This window comes from Notothenia rossii, assembly GCF_949606895.1.
Source record: "Notothenia rossii genome assembly, chromosome: 6".
In the NCBI taxonomy this organism is placed as follows: Eukaryota; Metazoa; Chordata; class Actinopteri; order Perciformes; family Nototheniidae; genus Notothenia; species Notothenia rossii.
In genome coordinates, this window is record NC_136909.1 from 82286098 (window position 1) to 82308516 (window position 22419).

The window sequence follows — 22419 nt, forward strand, 5'->3', positions numbered from 1 at the left end:
AGCGAATGCCTATTTTTCCTGGCCAAGGTCAGGTTCCCTGAACACAACACGAGCCTAACGTGTCATCCGGCACTTCTGAAATGGCAGTACCTGCTGCAGTTTTTGCTTGGCGTTGTCTTTAGTTGAAAGCCCAGTGGCGATCTGTTCATCTGTCATACTGATCATACAGTCAATAACTTTGTTGTTATTAGCATCTGGTTAGCTAGCTATGCTAACGAATATACTGTAAGAAGCTTTTTCTCCAACCAGTGAGGTAAAGGCACATCTTTATATGATCATTATAGTTATAAAAAAATAAGAGAATAAAGTAAACAGGTATAAAATACTATCCATCCATCCATCCATCTTCTCCCGCTTATCCGTGGTCGGGTCGCGGAGGTAGCAGTTCCAGCAGAGAGCCCCAAACTTTCTTTTCCCTGGCCACATCAACCAGCTCTGACTGGGGGATCCCAAGGCGCTCCCAGGCCAGAGAAGAGATATAATCCCTCCATCTGGTTCTAGGTCTACCCCTTGGTCTCTTCCCAGCTGGACGTGCCTGGAACACCTCCCTAGGGAGGCGCCCAGGTGGCATCCTAACTAGGTGCCCGAACCACCTCAACTGGCTCCTTTCGACGCGAAGGAGGAGCGGTTCAACTCCGAGTCCCTCCCGGATGACCGAACTTCTCACCTTATCCCTAAGGGAGACACCAGCCACCCTGCGGAGAAAACCCATCTCGGCCGCTTGTAACCGCGATCTCGTTCTTTCGGTCATAAAATACTATATGACAATAAAATTAAAGTTATTAATAAACAAGAATACAGTTTGAAAGTTTTGATTTGTAAAATATCCATAAATAAAAATAAAATCTGCTTCCAGTTCTGTTTCATATGGGTGTTGAGAGATGTATCCATAGATCTCTTAATGTTGCTCTCAAAGTGCACCAGATTGATGCTTTTAACTTCAACCTTTGAAAAAAAACTGGACTCCCCTAGAGGAGGTGAGGACCCCTATAGAGGCGGTTGCTCCCCCCCCCCCCCCCAAACACTTAAATCATGTTCACATGGATAGGACACTAAATACATTTGCACACATCTTGCGTCCATATCTTTCTTTTGTGGTGGTCATGCCACACCGTGCACGTGCATGCATGCGCGAGTCATGGTAAGATATCTGGATTAAGAGGTTGCTTTTTTCTTTGCACAGCATGAAAGAAAGGCAAAATGAATGGGCTGTGATTTGTATCTTTTTAAGCAGAGGTCAATCGGCCCTCGGAGGATGTTGAACAAATTGAAAAGGCCCTTGAGAGGAAAAAGGTTCCCCACCCCTGATTTAGAGCTATAGACATCACATCATATCAGCTGTACTCTGGTGAAAAGCTAGCAACGGTCCCGTTTACTCCTGTCATTGATCATTTTGAGCTGTGGAACACGTTGTCTTTGTTTGTGATTTGGCTGGAGACTTGCTGGCTAGTTGACTCTCCCAAGAAGCAGCTGTTGTTCATCACTGGAAGCTGAAGTTTCTGATCTGAGACACTGACGTGGTTCTGCCTCAGTCTGTTATTTTTCCTATTGCTTTATATGATGATTAGAGCAATTTTAGGCTAATTGTAGAAGTTTAGGCCCACACTTTAAGTTAACGACGGAGCCTCGAACTGAGGTCGTTTTGTAGAAGCCTTTTTTATGCTGTTTAAATAACCAGCTCGTCGAAGGCTTTACCTTCACCCCTCACCGATTAAAAGGTTTTAAAAGGTGAAGTTCAAGGCTGTTAAGATCTAGAAAAAGTCTATTTACCACTGTACTGCTGGTCGCTTGGGTTAGACAGACTCGGCCACATTGTAAAATAAAAAGGGTTCTCATTAAAACTTTTATATTTTCACATTAGGTCATATTTCTGGACAAATCTTATTGGGTTGAAGCTTCACGCTTTTCCTATGAAAAGAAACATTTATCCCACATATAAAATCAAATCTATTTAAAGAAGTAGAAAGTCACTTTTAATTACCTTTGCAAATAGGAGAAGTGTGGGTTGGAGGTGAGACCCTGTTTATTCATGTTTTTGTACTTAAAGATAAACGTAGTAATGCATGAATATAGAGACCTGCTTAGATGTTCAGGAAAATGTGCCTTCTAATGACTACAATGCATATTATCATTGTAGTTCAAATTGAATATACCCATTTGTATTTCCGTGTATTGAATATTGTGTTAACGGAAATGTGCGGTGGAACTTTGCCCTTATGCTTCGCTGGAGATCTTTTCACTGCCACTCAATTTAAGGTCGGACTGAAGCAGCAATCACCTCCTTTCCTGGAGGCCAGGAGTTTAAGCACATGGATGTGCCTTTTCTCTTCTACTGAGCTGAACACTTAGACCACTCTCCGAACAGGACATGCGTTAAGTAGGTTGGAGTTCCTCCTGGAGTGGAAACTCGACAAAGAAAGCTTTAGAGGAAGATCAGTGGAGCATGCTGCCTCTCACCATGTCTTGTTTCATCTGTAGTTCACATTGAACCATCTCACCATCCACACAACTTTTCTTTAGTTGGAGGTATCTTGCTGAGCTCTTTTCAGGTTCCTGTTAATGTATCATGAAACATCACTTTTTTCATTATTATAACTTTCTATCAAAACAATTCCTGAAATGTATTAATGTTTGCTAATTGATTAATTGACTAGTGTCTTAGCACTAAAATGAACAAGGATTGTAACTGATGGTGTATCTTCACCTCTGTCTTTTAATGAGACCAGTGTTTAGGTAGGTAATGCTTTTTATCACTCCCTTCACGCCATTAGCAGTTCCTGTGTGCGATGTACCCATGGATGTACACACAACTTTTACTGGATTACGTTGATACTGAAGAAAACTTAAAACACATAACATTTTTCATGCAGTCGTAATTCATAGAATTGTTTTCCCAATGGACACAATGATTTTAGAGATGTATGTATCACGTCAGTGTGACATGGGTCTTACATTTGATAAAGTTCTGTCCTAGATGATCTCATTGGTGGCATCTTGCTGGATGTCTTGAACGTTAGAGAAGCTCTCTGTAGAGTAAGCTGTGAGCAGCAGACTGGAAAACGGCCTTTCTACTCCAGTGGTGCAAAATAGAGATAATAAGAAGGTAAATCCACCCATCCATCTGTGATTAAGGGATCAATCTACAATGGATTCAAAGATGAAAGACACTGAAGAGGAGGGAAAGATGAGACTTTCTGTTTTTGGAAAATAGTTTCTCTAAGCTTTTGAAGAAGACATTTGCTTCTGCTTGGGAGACGCTCGCGAGGCGCTCACAGTGAACATGAAAGGTGAGAAACGCCTAAAAGCCTCAGAGTGTTTGAGGATGTGGTGAGAGCCAGTAATACTGGAGCGTTTTGGTGTGTGATGACCTTAATGATTAAGGGCTTTCACAAAGATCACAGCAGCCACAAGCCAGAAGATGAGCTGTATTTGTTTCTCTCCTAGGTTCCTCATTTTTACACACTTACACCCTAACTTACACCCGCACTAATAATACAACTGTCATCAGGCTGCATTGTGTTGATACTTGCCCGGCAGGCAGAATAACTGTTGCTCTTCTTTAGTCATCATAACAACCCACATAATAGGTGAATATACAACCCACAGGTTAAAAAGACTTTGTTGAGACAGCTACGACCAAATCAAACCCGACAAAACCAAAGCAAGATAGATATGCTACGAATAAGCGATGTGTTGTTGTGGCACTAGAAGACAGATAAAGAAACAGATATATATTCGTTTTTTGTCTATCCTTTTATATGATGTCCAGTTTGTTCTTCAGATGTGCTTCATATTAAATAGCTCAGATAGTCATCCTCCCTGAGTGGATGCCAGGCATCTGTTATTATTTATTGATCCGATGACCCACTTCACCAGGAGGGTATCATTTCCACTCTCCAGTAATGAAGATGGCACACTGTGTTGGAGGTCTTGGTTTTCTCTTCTGCCCTGACCTGGTGCCTGATGTACTCTTTCTTCTTTCTTTGGCCCTGTTTTTTTATACAGTTGTTAAATGTCACATGTTCTGCCGCTTCCTAAATGTGACTTGCACTGCTGTTCTTTATCTCTATATGTTAGTAAACTGGATATCTCTGGGTTAGACCGATAGTTGGATACAACAACAGAGTAGAATAAGGTAATTAGTCATTTTCACAGTTTTTCGACCAAAACAATATTATACAAAATAGTAATTAGGAAAAAAACAAACCAGTATGCACTTATCTCATTTGGCCAATTCTTCTTACTTATTTTTGGAAGTTATGAACAATTGAAATGTCTGTCGTTAAAGGCAAGCCATTTTTGCAGACAAGGTAATGATTTAAAAGCATTGGGGATACAAACACTGGGAACTCTTTATGCCTTAGTTACACATATCATTAGCACACATTAGTGTTTTGATATGTTGGCGTCTGGTATGGGAAGTTGTGTCACATGAGCCAAAAGACTAAGTCTCAAGGTTCTCATGGTTTTTGTCTGGTTATGAATCCAGACCTACCTTACATTGTCCATGCAGTAGACTTAGAAGATTAGTTCAAACCAGTTCCCTCTTTGAGTTTTTTTGTGTCCATGACCCTGTGAATGTCTTCTGACCCACTTTTGGGTTCCTAACAGCCGAGCAACACTGGTTCTTGTTTAGTTGTTTGTTTCCATAGAGCCATGCCTTGTGATCCTGTAAGTGTGTCACCCTTTGACTTACCAAAGCATCACACCCCTTTGAACTCTACGTGAATGCAGGACTCAAATCCTTCAGAGAACTCTATTAACTTTGGGTGTGACCTGGTTAGTTGATAAAAGATCCTTTGCATGACAAGTGCGCTAAATAGGACAGTTTGACATGTCGCACTGCAGGGTGGCTGGCGATAAAGATCAGTGCAGCTGTTGCCCTGTTTCCGTGTGAACATGAAGACGTATGTGTGTGTGCCGGCTCCTGCACATTTGTTTGTCATGTGTTGTGCTCCGCTGGCAGCCAGTGGGAATGGCAGGTGTCATCCACGACGACTCCTTGCATTGAGGTTTTACGAGGTCTTGAGAACGTGTGAGGTTGCTGTTTTGCTGTCAGCAGCACGCCGTTACAATCCCTGACTGACCCCGGCCTGCAAAGTCAGCCTCACTGAGCTCCAGATCTATTGTTGTAGGACTGTGTGTGTCGGTAGCTAAGCAGCAGTTGGCATGCAGCCACACCGAGCTCTGTGTCATGCAGAGTTACAGAGGCCAGGAAGCTTAGTCAAACACTTAAAAGGATACACACGCCCATAACACAATTTGAAGCAAATTCCTCAGACAGTTTAATGATCAATCATTTGAAACACAAAACGCATGTTTCCCTTCAATAAAAGCCTCATTAAACCAATTGGCATGGGTTGTTTCTCAAGTGAAAATAAGTATAGGTTGAAATACAAGATTGTAAATCTGTCACTCAAGTGTTTTCCTGCCTAGCTATAGAATTAAACCGACATCATTCATCATTACTTTGATGGAAATCCCAGTCTGTGATGTTAAAGTGTAATGTTCACTATACCAACAGATGCGGTAGAGAGTATTGGCCTGTTGGTTCACGGCCTTGAAGCCACACCTGGTTCTGGAGAGGCTGCTGCTGTTTTTGTTGAGTTCTTGATAACAGTAGAGTTGCAATAGATTGATAATCCAGCAGTCTGGACTCTGAGGTGTTCAATAACAGGACACTCTCACTCAGATCTATTTTTCTTTAGTCTTCAGTGTCTGGATCCATAGGTACAAATCAATTCCTGGCAGGTCACCCAACAGCTCCCTGGACGCTACTGACGACGGTGCACATGTGAGCGTACAGAGAGGATTTACATGTTGAGTGTTTTAGAATGCACTGACAATGCTGCGTGTGTGTGTGTGTGTGTGTGTGTGTGTGTGTGGGATTAACCTCGTGTCAGGGGAGCAGGTGGGGCTGAGGCTTACGTCCAGTTTTGCAGTTTGTACACACCCGTCTTCACCTCCCCCTTCTTTCTGATCACTTTTCCAGATCCTCCATTTTGCTTTATGGCTGCAATCTAGTCTGTGCAATTTATTGAAATGTATTTGAAATTGCAATATATATTGTTGCTCGACTTGCATTGCAGGAATCCAAATACTTGTTCAAGGCTTAATATGCATTAAAATAAATAAAGTATTATGTAGTAATCTAAAGAGATATCCCAGCATACAAATCGTGATCTACAGACATAAGAAAAACAATTTGTTTTGTACAGATCATCTTAAAAGAATCCAACCCAATATCTTGAATCATATTGCCAATGGCAGTATCGGACAAAAGACTCACAACTAATATTTTTTTTCCAAATGGTGCAGCCCTTCCCCCATCCAGCATCAAACATCCCTCCTCCACTTCTACCTCAGAGAAAGCTGGAAAGATTCACAACCATTTTTACCATCTGATCGGAAACGTTAAATATGTTGAACCTTGGTGTCTTTTCTGTCTGTGAGATGAAGCTGTTTGAACTTCCAGTTGTTTAAGACTACGGTACTGTGGTTTGAGACACTAAGAGCTATTCTTAACACAATCAACACTTAAGGTGAAAGATGTCAGGATACCATTTATAAACCAAAGTGTTACTTCCTTCAAGTGTGAGGCCGTGAAGCAGCTCGTGTGATTAGAAGGATGTACGAGCTGGTACTTTTCCAGGTAATACAAATCTAAATGTATGTTAAGTAATGCTGAGTCATGCTTAGTCTGACATTGTGTCTAAAATATTTACGTGGAAGGCCTCTATGCTTTTCTCCCTCTCCATCTAATGAGACTGTTTCGGCCTTCCTGCTCTTAAGAGTTTGGGATTGAAGCCCTTCATCATCAGAACACTTTACTTCCTATGCGTTATTCATGTGTGGCTTTAAATCCTCTTAGCAGAAAGGCACTCTGGGAATTGTAGGAGGAATGTTGTCCCTCACATGAGAACTGTAAATGAGGATGTTGATGTTCTGCTCTTTCTTGTGAACCATATCGTAGCATATTAATCAGATTTCTTGTGGTCGAGTAAGCGGTAGAAATAGCAGCACATACAGAAAAAAGCCCATGCCATGAAGTCCTTAGCTTGTTGAAACAGGAAGTGTATCCTCTCATGCCTTCTTTTCTCACACATGCTTTCTGTCTTTACTTCTTGTTGCAATTTCCTGTGAATTTAGAAAGCTATGTGCGTGCTTTTGAATCATTCCCTGAAGTCAGCATTACAGACACCCTGTCCTCACGCAGCATGAAGAATAACCCACATGTCCTCCTGACCTCAGTCGTGTCCCTGATGCTTTGAAACATTGCAAACAAATGTCTGTTGGTGTGAAGTGTGTGGGGGGTGTATTTTGCATTTGTACCTACTGAGCCGTAAGCAATTTGAAGCAAATCTAAATGAAGGCTTTGTATGGCTCAAATGGATAATTTAGTTTGTACTCTTCTACTGTGCTCTTGTTGCAACAAACTCCACATTGACCCGGGGAAGAGGTCAACAGATTTATGTCTACTGTCTTCTTTACATTTGTCAGTGAGAAGCTTTATTTGGAAGGTGTAGTGCATTATGACCCCATCACTTCACGTACAAACAGAATTAGTAAAGAGTATGGAGTACGAGTAAAGGGAACACAAGTAGTTGCATCCTTGAGTCTATCATGCTTGACAGATCTGAACATTTCTCTGCTTTAAAGAATATGAGACGGGATTTTAGATGAGCTTTTCCCTGACTATACAGTATATACAAAACATTTGAGCTGGAGCCCCCTGCCCTGGCATCCCTTCTGAACTAGCTTATTGATATGCATAAGGTGCCCTTTGCTTCATGCAGACCTGATACTCTTTGAATATTGCCTACATCAAAACGTGTACAGCTAGGACTACAAATCCAGAATGTACACACAGACAGATAGCCCCAAAAGCTAGCATGATTTTTGTTGTCATGAGAAACCGCGAACACTATCAAACACACAACGACTGAAATACATGTCTTTCTGAAAATCCTGAAAAAAAAATGTCCATCTTGCTTCTTCACTTCGAGACACTTGTCTATATCTGATCAAATGTTTATGTTGATTGTCTTTTTGTCCCTCTGCAGGACGAGCGGTGCTGCGAGCAACGGACACATGAAGCATGAGAGGGTGGAGCTGAGGCTCAGCTGACCCTTCCCCTTCCTTCTCCTCCTCCTCTCCCCCCCGGGCTCCATTCGATCAGCACCTCTCCCCCCTACCCTTCCCCTCCTTTTCCCCTTCCTGAGTCCCTCACCCTGTTGGATCTCACCTCTCATCTCGCCTCCCCTCCTCCTCCTCCTCCTCCTCCTCCAATCAGCCGAGCCCAATGTACTCCCCGGAGCAGGAAAACATCTCCACCTCCTCCTCCACCAAAGTGCCAGTGAAGTATGGAGAGCTCATTGTGCTGGGGTAAGCAACACACCTGGGAATTTATCTTAATTTACTATCATAAATGTTTGTTCTTAAAAATACAAGAAGTACAATGGACACAACTGGAGTTACTTTATGTTTTGTAGATTGAACATCATCTGTGTGTATTGGCCCTGATGGTCTGTATTGGACATTGTAAGGTCTATGGATGATCTATGTGTTGATTGCAGGTTAGGTTATTTATCTCAGTCCCCTCAGTGTTTCAATCAATCTATGCCCTCTGCACATTGAGCTGGAAATGGTACCTACCCATGTATACTTTCTGGTTTGCATTCTTATGCTGTGTATACTAAAGTCAGTGACTTTGAAAAATAAAAAATACACCTGCCGGCAATACATTTTTACCCTCTTAATCTACCTTTAGAAATCTTGAATCACAGACTCAAGACACCATATTCCTTCCTGTTGGCAGTGTCATGGTATTATGCTGATTGTCAGTGAAGGCATCCTACACTGATGCATAGCAATGTCCCAAACACGACTGCATGTAATCGACTAAAAGAGTTGAAATATAGGCTTTTTAAAATGTTTTATGTTTGCATGATTTATGTATTTTGCAGGCTTGTGAGACCTCAAGCATAATCACGATGCATTAAGGTCATAAACATTACATTTAAATATAAATGTGTTTTCTTTACGACACAGTAAAGCTGTAATTACAGTGGTGCAGATGCTGAAGACTAATTACAGAAATCATAGTTTGAGAACAATGGAAATTGTGTTGGCTTACAAAAAAAGAGCAATTGTTCTGCTAAAGTCCCTGAGGGAATATATGGGAAGGATTTAGATGTTCTTTGATTTGTCGATGAACTCGGTGACATCTTCCAAAAAGCTCAAAAACCTCTGAGAAGTTAGTCACAATATATAAACAAATACAGTGCTCTAGGTAGGACAGTGGTTCTCAACTGGTCAGGCCTCGGGACCCACGTTTTACTTTGTCAATAAATCGCGACCCAACATTTTGAAACACTCAAATCTATTCAACAAAAAATCGTGCTGTAATATATACGCTTTGCAGCATATATTATTAATTAAAGTGAAGTACAGTGCATATATCCCTTATATATTCACAGAACTAAAGTACGCTTTTAAAAATATCATATTTCATTATGTGTTCATTTGTATCTGAAGTTGTACCCATGGATGTATAAAGAATAGTTCTTCCGCAAAGTTATTCTCCGCGGGGACTTCCGGCAACAATCTTGATTCTGATTGGCCAGAAGACTCGAAAAAACATCAGCAAAGATGTTTTATTGAGAAGATGATCACTACGCGACAGAAGTTTTCAGAACCGTTTATGGTCTCCGGTACTTCCAATCCAACGCCTACCGCATGCACAGCGTTGAAATAAAAGTTTCACTTTTAACAAACAAAAAATTCAATTTTTTTTGTCTTCACTCACACATCCGCGACCCATATAAACAATTGTGATATTTGTGTCCAGTGGCACAGGGTCATGCCCTCGGTGACCTCACAGATAGGATTGATGAAGGATTGGATTGTTGGAGAATAAACACGTTTCTTGGAACAACACTATCTCTTCCTTCAGAGATTGGTTTTGACTCAAGTCCACATACTCAGCTGTAGGAAAAACCTCTCACCCCACCCTGCATTAGTAAGGAAGACATATAGCTGCACATACACACACACACACACACACACACACACACACACACACACACACACACACACACACACACACACACACACACACACACACACACACACACACACACACACACACACACACACACACACACACACACACACACACACACACACACACACACACACACACACATAAACACACACTTTCTCCAATAACAACGGACAGTGAAGGACTTCCTTTATCTGTCTGTCTCCTGTGTATTCCCCAAAGGGCTATTCCACTCCCCTTCCCAGCCCACTCCACAGAGGAATGTAGATGTCGGAAAGACTCCTTACACTCATACACAACACACACACTTTCTTGTGCACGTACAACACACACACACACACACACACACACACACACACACACATTTGCCCTGTCTCACACAGTTTGTTTCACAGCTGACTCACAGTTTGTTCTTCTGGGTTGTGCTGGAGCGACACTGTGGAAATGTTCCCTGGTGGAAAAAGGCAGCGAGCAGTAAACGCTGCCCCATGCCTTTACAAGGGAGAACCCCTGTTTCCCGCTTTGCTTTACTTTTTCCGCTCCTAGTTTTTAAATTCCAGGTCAGGTCACACTTTTTAAAAGACCAGTTGGACTGATTTCTGCTGGAGTCACACTGCTGCCAAGTAAAGTGAGAACTAAAATAACTCACATTACATCAGTGTGAATTGAGAATTAACATGAAACCATTGGTGGTAAAATACTACAGAAACATACATAATGAGTGAAAGGTAAAGAGTCGTGTCACAGGTTAGATGACCATGTGCATTTAGGCTGACACTGTGATCATTGACTCACCCTGAGTGGATATGGATAATAGGACCTGGCTAACCCTTGAATTGTAAAGAGCTAAACCACTGTTGTAGAGTCCAAACAAAAACAGTTCCCATAATACTGGATATGTTAGTAACACCTCTTTTCATTTTGGCATTGAAATCTGTTTCCTTTGTAATAATTGTGTTTGCAATGATTTTGCCTCCTTCTTCACTGACACAATTCAGAAAATCCGACAAGCAGTCAGTGCCTCTGCATCAGGTACAGCAAATGTGTTGTCCCTATGTCCACCTAATATCAATTCAAACACCATGACACAATTCCATCAGATTAATGATAAAAACCTAGAGGACATTATTCAACTTCTGAAATCCTCCTCCTGCTGCCTTGATATTATTCCAACAGGATTTTTCAAAGATATTTTTCCTTGCATGGCCTCAGATCTACTTCATATAGTAAACAAATCTCTTCACTCAGGTATTTCTCCACAGGCCCTGAAAACTGCAGTCTTTAAACCGCTCTTAAAAAAGAATAATCTAGATGCTTCAGGAATGAACAATTACAGGCCCATATCAAACCTGCCATTTCTAGGAAAAATCATTGAAAAAGTTGTTTTTCAACAGTTGACTAATTTCTTGCATTTAAATAACTGTTTCGATGTGTTCCAGTCAGGATTTCGTCCAAACCACAGCACTGAGACTGCTCTTGTAAAGGTCTTCAATGACGTCCACTTAAACACAGACAGTGGCAGAACTTCAGTGTTAGTATTATTAGATCTCAGTGCTGCGTTTGACACTGTTGACCACAACATATTATTCGACCGACTAGAAAACTGGGTGGGACTTTCGGAAACAGTTCTAAATTGGTTTGAATCCTACTTAAAGGACAGAAAAAACGTTGTTTCTATAGGTAAATACACATCTGAGTTGACAAATATAACATGTGGGGTACCTCAAGGCTCCATCTTGGGGCCTCTTCTCTTTAACGTCTACATGCTACCACTGGCTCAGATAATGAAAAACAACAACATAAGTTACCATAGCTACAGTATGCGGATGACACACACATTTACGTAACAATTTCACCAGGAGACTATGCTCCAATTCAAACACTGAGTAAGTGCATTGAACAAATCAATGACTGGATGTGTCAGAACTTTCTGCAATTAAACAAAGATAAAACTGAGGTAATGGTTTTTGGAGCCAAGGCAGAACGTATAAAAGTTAGCGCTGAGCTTCAGTCTGCAATGTTCAAAACAACCGATAAAGCCAGAAATCTAGGTGTAGTCATGGACTCTGACCTGAGCTTCAACAGTCACATTAAAACAGTTACTAAATCAGCCTACTATCACCTAAAGAACATATCTAGGATTAAAAGACCAATGTCACAGCAGGATTTGTCTTGTCCATGCTTTTATCTTCAGTAGACTGGACTACTGCAATGGTGTCTTCACAGGTCTCACTAAAAAATCCATTAGAAAGCTGCAGCTGATTCAGAACGCTGCTGCTCGAGTCCTCACTAACACTAAGAAAGTGGATCACATCACTCCTGTTCTGAAGTCTTTACACTGGCTTCCTGTGTGTCAAAGAATAGATTTCAAAATACTGCTGCTGGTTTATAAAGCTTTGAATGGTTTAGGCCCAAAATACATTTCTGATCTCATGCTAAATTATGAGCCATCCAGATCTCTCAGGTCTTCAGGGACTGGTCAGCTTTCTGTCCCCAGAGTCAGAACTAAACATGGTAAAGCAGCATTTAGTTATTATGCTCCAAATACCTGGAACAAACTCCCAGAAACCTGCAGGTCCGCTGCAACTCTGACTACTTTTAAATCCAGGCTGAAGACTTTTATTTTTGCCGCTGCTTTTAATTGAACTATTCACATCTTAAACTGCACTGTAACTTTTATCCATGTATTTTTTCTTTTAATGTTTCTTTTATTATCTTTTCTTTTTAATGACTGACTTTAAATGCCATTTTCTTAATGTCTTTCATTTTTTGTAAAGCACTTTGAATTGCCTTGTGTTGAAAGGTGCTATATAAATAAACTTGCCTTGCTTGTCCAGTTTTTATTTACTTAATGAAGGACACTTTTTTGTTTTCATAACTGCATGGAGCTCCACCCTTCTGGTTCTCCAGCAGGCCGAAACAAGTGCCTGGATTTAATTGTGTGTGACTCCCGTGTGACCAAGAACAGGCTTGCAAAGGCAAATCCTAACAGAGAGCCCCATCAACACGTAGAGCAGTATTGTGTCTGGCCTCCTCGCTAACCCCAGCTCAACATCACCATCCTGTTTGAAGCCCAGTGATGCCAGCAGCCTGATCCGGAGGAATGCTGCGTTTCTCTGGGGACGGTCTGTTTACAGGCGGGGGGACTCAACATCCATGTGGCTTTTTAAACAACCGTGACGTCACTGGATACACTGCAGTCCCTTCAGATCCATCTCTGTCTGTCTGTATATGTGTGGAGCCTTTTTTCAAGAGGTGCAGTGTCCAATGCTCCAGCCTCACCCGGTTGCTTTTGTAGAATATCAGTTATTTTCGAAAATGTTATACATTCACATTTGGAGCATGCTCATTGAAATACATATTATCATCCTTTCACATTTAGTATTGATATTCCTTTTTCTAGTTTATCTATAAGCTATTGAATTGAACTTTTTAACATAAAAAAGCTATTGAATCTTTTTCACACACACACACACACACACACCACACACACACACACACACACACACACACACACACACACACACACACACACACACACACACACACACACACACACACACACACACACACACACACAGGCAACTTGTGTGGTTTGGTTGGTCACTTATAGTGTCGTGAAAGTGGTGATTAATGTAGCATTAGCCCATTCTCACAGCTTTTTTTCCTCATAAATTTGAAGCGTAACTCACTGCATTTATGGGTAAAGTACAATTTGAAAAGTAATCTGTCCACGTCAGCCTTTCATGGGAGTATTTATGTTTCCATTGTACGACATGACTCCTCATTAGTGACGCTTCACAAACGAGATAACGGCATACACTCTGACGTTACAAGCCAACAATTAATTTATCCCTGTCTACACGGAAACACCGCAAACAGAGTTTCTGAAAATCTTTTGGAAAAGATCAGTTTTCAGTCAAATGAAATGCTGACTGATTTGTGGATAAAAAAGGCCAAAAAAAAAGCTAACTTTACAGAAATACCTGTGTAGGTGTGGGCGAGGCCTCGGTCTAATACCCTTTGTAATGGTAACCTGTAAACACAGAGGTGCTCAGCCATAGCCTGTCTTTATGTTTTTATTGGTTTACTTTATAAGTGGTGTCTTGTTGCTGCACACTGAGCTTTAGTTTACTAGTGTTTGGAGGCAACACACACACACACACACACACACACACACACACACACACACACACACACACACACACACACACACACACACACACACACACACACACACACACACGCTTGTTGTGGGAATTGATGAATACAGTACACACACACTGACTTTCCTAACTCTGGTCCTTCCTGACTCATTGTAGGAACAAACTGTAAATGCACACACACATTAAACGTTGGCCATTGTTGTGAGCGTATTTGGATACATGTATATGCACTTATAATTAAACGTTACCCATGGGAATCTGGGTTTCAACTGCCAGCAAAGCGTTGGGCTTTCTCCAGCAGACTGCCCTGCCCTCTCTCCGGATACGGGCTGAACTTCGCCATGGTTACACTCCTGCCATGGTTACTGTTCCCAAACGTTGCTGTGGCTGTGTTCTCTTCTCACCATGGTTACTCATAAACCCTCCGAGCGGCGTTTGATCCCAACAGATCTGCTCTCAGAAATTTCGCTGCAGGCTGGGCGTCCTCAATGCAAAGGGTGGTTTCAATCCAAGATTCTGATTGGTCAAAGACACGCTCCAGCTGTGCAGCAGGAGTTCTTTTTTTTTTTGGTTAACTTCTTTAAATGATCCTTTGCAGACATTACACAGTGTCTGCAGTCCTGGTTTAAGACGTTGAACCTTTTACGTCTGAATGAGCTTACCTTTTTATTATGACTGTTTTTTTCTTTTAAATAGTCTTTTTCTGGCCATTTTGCTTTGTATTATGGATAAAGAATTGACAGATTTGAATAACGAGAGAGGGGATGATATGCAGAAAGGTCCATTTTGTTATGAAAAATAACAAACATTAGCTTCAGTAAATACAGAAAAGCCTGTAGGAAGCATATTTCATTGCAGTTGAGTATATTTGCACTACATTAGTGAAGCTGGAGGAGTCCATCACTTCTGTGGCTTCTTGATGTCATAACAACGTTAAAGTAGTGAGCCGTGTGTATGCATATGGTAATGTTTATAAAGAGGTGGTTCCAGGGCCGTTTCTAGCTGTTTGGGGGGCCATATGCAAGATGCTGTTTGGGGTCTGTGATGGCCACAGCCACACAGGGTAAACCAACTACACTGCACCCTCACCTTCAGTAGTTTTGCTTCAGTGCAGCCGCAATCAAATATGCCAATTAACACCACACATTTGCTTTAAATGGTAAACTCTTTATTTGATTGTAATATGACAATAATTCAAACATTTTAACACAGCTAACACAAGTATTTGTTTGTATTAATGACTTTCTTTGTCTCTTGAGTTATAGCTTTTATAGGCTTAGTTATTAGAAATGATTGATTTATTATGTTTTCTTTGGACTTTTGGGTAAATAAAAAACCCAGTTTATTTAAACCACTCCTGTGTCCTGTACTGCTTGGTCCCTGACGGGGTCCCTAGTTTTTTAACTAGAATGGGGGGATTCTGAGACCTTTAAGATGATCTGTGGAGATGCATCAATCTGTTACACTTTAAGAGGAAAACAGGCTAATTTCACGAAAACCTGGAAAGGACAGCAAGAGTGTTTAAACCATTAGCTGCCTTAGAACATGTGCACTTTATTTCTCCATAGGGGGTTATTTATTTGATTGATATACCTTGTTTTGCTTTTGTTAATCCCTTAACATTGTTGTAAACGACCTTCTAATAAGTTGAATAAGCGATCTTTATTTGCGTGTGAACACTACCTTCTTGGCCCTTTCTGCTGTAATGAATCAGCTGCAGGCAGGTCATTTTAAATCAGAAAAACACTTAAAGGTAGCTAGAGATGACAAATGTTTTCTCACAGACCCAAACGGCACAGTCACGGTGCTCTCGGAGTCACAGAGGCTCCTTTCTGTTGGAGGGAACGCCTTGTTTATCCTCCTCAGCCATGCATCGGGATAAATGAGTCTCTTTGTGTGTTTATTTTCTCAGTCTTTCTGGGGTTATTTTTGGAGGGCTTTGTTCTTTGTGGAGACACGATGTACTTTTGTTTAAAAAGAAACGGCTTGTATTAAAAGTATAGGCTGCATTGAGCGTGTGTAGGTGTGTGTTTACTAAATGTGTGTGTGCGTGTACAGTATATATGTGTGCATATGGTCTTTGAGGCTTGGAGGGAGTGCAATAAAAGACCTCAAGTATTTTCCGCTATCACAGTTTTTCAATGTATTATACGACTGCTCAGACTATAATGCCCTATTGTGTGTGTGTGTGTGTGTGTGTGTGTGTGTGTGTGTGTGTGTGTGTGTGTGTGTGTGTGTGTGTGTGTGTGTGTGTGTGTGTGTGTGTGTGTCTGTGTGTGTGTGTGTGTGTGTGTGCACAGGTACAATGGCTCTCTGCCTAACGGGGACCGAGGCCGACGTAAGAGCCGCTTTGCACTTGGTAAGAGACCGAAGGCAAACGGGGTGAAACCCAGCACAATTCACATCGCCTGCTCTCCACAGGCAGCCAAGGTGATCACACACACACACACACACACACACACACACACACACACGCTTTTGTGTTCATAAAACATGTAAAAAACATATAGAGTGATAAAGAAAATGCATGCATTAGTTAGAAAACAGCATTCCTTTATCCTATAAAAAAAACCAAACATCGTCTGTGCAGGCGTAAGATTTTATTTGTGTGACAACATCAAATAAAACACACCCAGTTCAGTGAGTTTGGCCTGGGCTGCCGGACCAAAGGCTTTATTGAAATTCTGTTTGTTTATTGTCTGTGATATTAAAGCACCACGCACACACACACACACACACACACACACACACACACACACACACACACACACACACACACACACACACACACACACACACACACACACACACACACACACACACACACACACACACACACACACACACACACACACACCATCAATGAAAAGGAAAGGGGTTTGAAAGACTTCACTGAGTTGGCAGAAAAGGGAGAAAGAGCAGGTACAAGTGTCTGAAAGTTGAAAAGGTATTCGAACAATGTTTTTTACACGGCGTTTAACGATCGCACGCTGAGGGTTTACAAGGGAAACCAAAGTGAACGGTCCAGTGGAAGGCAACTGGGCGTTTATTTAGTAAAAGCCTGGAAAGCACATGTCCGTATTTCCATCGTCAGTTATAGGGCCGCCCAGAAATCTGGTAAATAGTCCGGGCGCTGGACACACACTTACCATTTCTCACACACACAGTCGAGCCTTTTAGATGAGTCTTGAGAAGTGATAGTCATCATTTGTCCTTTGGGTGGTCCTTACTCATTTGAAAGATGTTGAGGCTATGTTAGTGACTGTGTGACTGAACTTTTCCCCCACCCCACCCTTCCTATCAATTGTTCTCTGCTGGGATCAGGGACCAGACGTTTCGTCATAAAGCATAATCAAGTTTAATCCTTGTCTACATTAAGGGTTTGCTTTGAGAGCATTTAAAAGCTCTTAACATGTGTCTCTTAATCTTCTCTGTATCCCTTCATTTTGTCCCATCAGGCCATAAGCAACAAAGACCAGCACAGCATCTCTTACACTCTCTCTCGAGTCCAGACGGTGGTGGTGGAGTACACGCACGACAGCAATACAGACATGTACCAGGTAACAAGCCTCAGCTCCTACAACCAGTTACAGTCCATAAGTAAAGGACGGATTTGCATCAACAATTAACACAGATATGACGCATTTATATATTTTAGATCCAGTGTGACTCCCTTCTATCCAGCCTGAGAAATGTCTTTAATGGAGACATATGTTTATTTACAGAATCTGACTTTTCTTGTACCGTTACAAATGTATGTGCATATGTAGTTTTTTGTAGTAGTAATTGTCATATTCATGGGTACATCGAAAACTTCTAATAGCTAATACTTATAACTTACTGCATACTTTTAACGGCCAATGTAACCAAATCTAACTGAGTGAGGGTTAGGGTTAGGGTTAACCCCTAACCCAACCCCTCCACTATACTTCCTGAACACTTTCCCCAACATTCCTGAATTGTGGGAACTGTGGTTTAAACACTTAGCAGGGCTTGTGGGGTAGAATAGACAGAGTGTGTCAGGCAGTTGTAGATTATAACCTCAACATTTTTTAAACGTATTCACACCATCTCAACCTCCCCTCTGCAGATTGGTCGATCCACAGAGAGTCCGATAGACTTCGTAGTGACGGACACGGTGGCGGGCAGTCAGAGTAACGCAGACACGCAGTCGGTCCAGAGCACCATCTCCCGCTTCGCCTGCCGCATCATGTGCCAGCGCACGCCGCCTTACACCGCACGCATCTACGCCGCCGGCTTCGACTCCTCCAAGAACATTTTCCTCGGGGTGAGCTGCGTTTTCTTCTACTGTTTCAGACACTTCTACGGAACTGCTCCTGATGAGGTGTTTGATTGCAAGTGCTGGGAAATATGAATGACATAAACATCAACATGTGTCCCCTCTTCCTCATGTCTCTTCTACATCAACATGTGTCCCCTCTTCTTCATGTCTCTTCTTCATCAACATGTGTCCCCTCTTCTTCATGTCTCTTCTACATCTACATGTGTCCCCTCTTCTTCATGTCTCTTCTACATCTACATGTGTCCCCTCTTCTACATCAACATGTGTCCCCTCTTCTTCATGTCTATTCTACATCTACATGTGTCCCCTCTTCTTCATGTCTCTTCTACATCAACATGTGTCCCCTCTTCTCCATGTCTCTTCTACATCAACATGTGTCCCCTCTTCTTCATGTCTCTTCCACATCAACATGTGTCCCCTCTTCTTCATGTCTCTTCTACATCAACATGTGTCCCCTCTTCTTCATGTCTCTTCTTCATCAACATGTGTCCCCTCTTCCTCATGTCTCTTCTACATCAACATGTGTCCCCTCTTCTTCATGTCTCTTCTACATCTACATGTGTCCCCTCTTCTTCATGTCTCTTCTACATCAACATGTGTCCCCTCTTCTCCATGTCTCTTCTACATCAACATGTGTCCCCTCTTCTTCATGTCTCTTCTACATCAACATGTGTCCCCTCTTCTTCATGTCTCTTCTTCCTCAACATGTGTCCCCTCTTCCTCATGTCTCTTCTTCATCAACATGTGTCCCCTCTTCTTCATGTCTCTTCTACATCAACATGTGTCCCCTCTTCTCCATGTCTCTTCTTCATCAACATGTGTCCCCTCTTCTTCATGTCTCTTCTACATCAACATGTGTCCCCTCTTCTTCATGTCTCTTCTACATCTACATGTGTCCCCTCTTCTTCATGTCTCTTCTACATCTACATGTGTCCCCTCTTCTTCATGTATCTTCTTCATCAACATGTGTCCCCTCTTCTTCATGTCTCTTCTTCATCAACATGTGTCCCCTCTTCTTCATGTCTCTTCTACATCAACATGTGTCCCCTCTTCTTCATGTCTCTTCTTCATCAACATGTGTCCCCTCTTCTTCATGTCTCTTCTTCATCAACATGTGTCCCCTCTTCTTCATGTCTCTTCTTCATCAACATGTGTCCCCTCTTCTCCATGTCTCTTCTTCATCAACATGTGTCCCCTCTTCTTCATGTCTCTTCTACATCAACATGTGTCCCCTCTTCTCCATGTCTCTTCTACATCAACATGTGTCCCCTCTTCCTCATGTCTCTTCTACATCAACATGTGTCCCCTCTTCCTCATGTCTCTTCTTCATCAACATGTGTCCCCTCTTCTTCATGTCTCTTCTACATCAACATGTGTCCCCTCTTCTCCATGTCTCTTCTTCATCAACATGTGTCCCCTCTTCTTCATGTCTCTTCTACATCAACATGTGTCCCCTCTTCTCCATGTCTCTTCTACATCAACATGTGTCCCCTCTTCCTCATGTCTCTTCTACATCAACATGTGTCCCCTCTTCTTCATGTCTCTTCTTCATCAAAATGTGTCCCCTCTTCTTCATGTCTCTTCTACATCAACATGTGTCCCCTCTTCTTCATGTCTCTTCTACATCAACATGTGTCCCCTCTTCTCCATGTCTCTTCTACATCAACATGTGTCCCCTGTTCTCCATGTCTCTTCTACATCAACATGTGTCCCCTCTTCTTCATGTCTCTTCTACATCAACATGTGTCCCCTGTTCTCCATGTCTCTTCTACATCAACATGTGTCCCCTCTTCCTCATGTCTCTTCTACATCTACATGTGTCCCCTCTTCTTCATGTCTCTTCTACATCAACATGTGTCCCCTCTTCCTCATGTCTCTTCTACATCAACATGTGTCCCCTCTTGTTCATGCCTCTTCTACATCAACATGTGTCCCCTCTTTTTCATGTCTCTTCTACATCAACATGTGTCCCCTCTTCTTCATGTCTCTTCTACATCAACATGTGTCCCCTCTTCTTCATGTCTCTTATACATCAGCATGTGTCCCCTCTTCTTCATGTCTCTTCTACATCAACATGTGTCCCCTCTTCTTCATGTCTCTTCTACATCAACATGTGTCCCCTCTTCTTCATGTCTCTTCTACATCAACATGTGTCCCCTCTTCCTCATGTGTCTTCTTCATCAACATGTGTCCCCTCTTCCTCATGTCTCTTCTACATCAACGTGTGTCCCCTCTTCTTCATGTCTCTTCTTCATCAACATGTGTCCCCTCTTCTTCATGTCTCTTCTACATCTACATGTGTCCCCTCTTCTTCATGTCTCTTCTTCATCAACATGTGTCCCCTCTTCTTCATGTCTCTTCTACATCAACATCTGTCCCGTCTTCTCCATGTCTCTTCTACATCAACATGTCTCCCCTCTTCTCCATGTCTTTTCTACATCAACATGTGTCCCCTCTTCTTCATGTCTCTTCTTCATCAACATGTGTCCCCTCTTCTTCATGTCTCTTCTACATCAACATGTGTCCCCTCTTCTTCATGTCTCTTCTACATCAACATGTGTCCCCTCTTCTTCATGTCTCTTCTACATCAACATCTGTCCCGTCTTCTCCATGTCTCTTCTACATCAACATGTCTCCCCTCTTCTCCATGTCTTTTCTACATCAACATGTGTCCCCTCTTCTCCATGTCTCTTCTACATCAACATGTGTCCCCTCTTCTTCATGTCTCTTCTACATCTACATGTGTCCCCTCTTCTCCATGTCTCTTCTACATCAACATGTGTCCCCTCTTCTTCATGTCTCTTCTACATCAACATGTGTCCCCTCTTCTTCATGTCTCTTCTACATCTACATGTGTCCCCTCTTCTTCATGTCTCTTCTACATCAACATGTGTCCCCTCTTCTTCATGTCTCTTCTACATCAACATGTGTCCCCTCTTCTTCATGTCTCTTCTACATCTACATGTGTCCCCTCTTCTTCATGTCTCTTCTACATCAACATGTGTCCCCTCTTCTCCATGTCTCTTCTATATCAACATGTGTCCCCTCTTCTTCATGTCTCTTCTACATCAACATGTGTCCCCTCTTCTTCATGTCTCTTCTACATCAACATGTGTCCCCTCTTCTCCATGGCTCTTCTATATCAACATGTGTCCCCTCTTCTTCATGTCTCTTCTACATCAACATGTGTCCCCTCTGTGTAAAGAGATTCTGAAAGTTTCAGGAAAAAAGATTCTCTCTCTTTTTGTCCTGATCCATTTCTATAAAAAGCTGTCTGAAAATGAGCTGATCAGATTTGGGCGACTTTATGATGTCATAATGTTGTTTTGGCTTGTGTAACCATTAGCCAATCAGCAACCAAGGTAACCCCCCCCCCCCCCCCCCCCCCCACCTTATCACCTGAATCTCCTCCTAGAGCACCATTGTGTTCTTTGTAACCAGATCTCTCTCAGAGGGGCGTGGGGAGGGGCTCCTTATTTTCATCTAAAGTAACAGACAGAGAATCAGCACTTTGGAAACAGGGCTGAAACAGAGGGGATTATGGGTAATGCTGCAATGATCTGTTTGGTGTTTGGAGCCAAACACTTCAGAGACAGGTTCTGTATATATCTGAGACCTGTAATATATTGATGAAAAACAGTTTAGGGACCTTCAACAATAACCCTCTTATATATTTGCCCCCTCAGGAGAAGGCCGCTAAATGGAAGACGCCTGATGCTCAAATGGACGGCCTCACGACAAACGGCGTGCTGGTGATGCACCCCCGAAACGGCTTCACCCAGGACTCCAAACCCGGCGTCTGGAGGGAGATCTCGGTCTGCGGAAACGTCTTCACGCTGCGGGAGACTCGCTCAGCACAGCAGCGGGGGAAAATGGTGAGAAGTTGC

At 42.2% G+C, this 22419-nt stretch overlaps 1 protein-coding gene across 1 annotated transcript in view; it reads left to right on the plus strand.

Annotated features, from left to right (window-relative positions):
* Positions 1-22419, plus strand: part of peli1b (pellino E3 ubiquitin protein ligase 1b) — a 42009-nt gene that overhangs the window by 14849 nt on the left and 4741 nt on the right. The window contains exons 2-6 of the mRNA XM_079686599.1: positions 8064-8385; positions 16530-16659; positions 17688-17789; positions 18320-18517; positions 22219-22407. Of these exons, the coding sequence (XP_079542725.1) occupies positions 8303-8385; positions 16530-16659; positions 17688-17789; positions 18320-18517; positions 22219-22407 (702 nt within the window). The 5' untranslated portion in view covers positions 8064-8302. The remainder of the gene's footprint in view (positions 1-8063; positions 8386-16529; positions 16660-17687; positions 17790-18319; positions 18518-22218; positions 22408-22419) is intronic.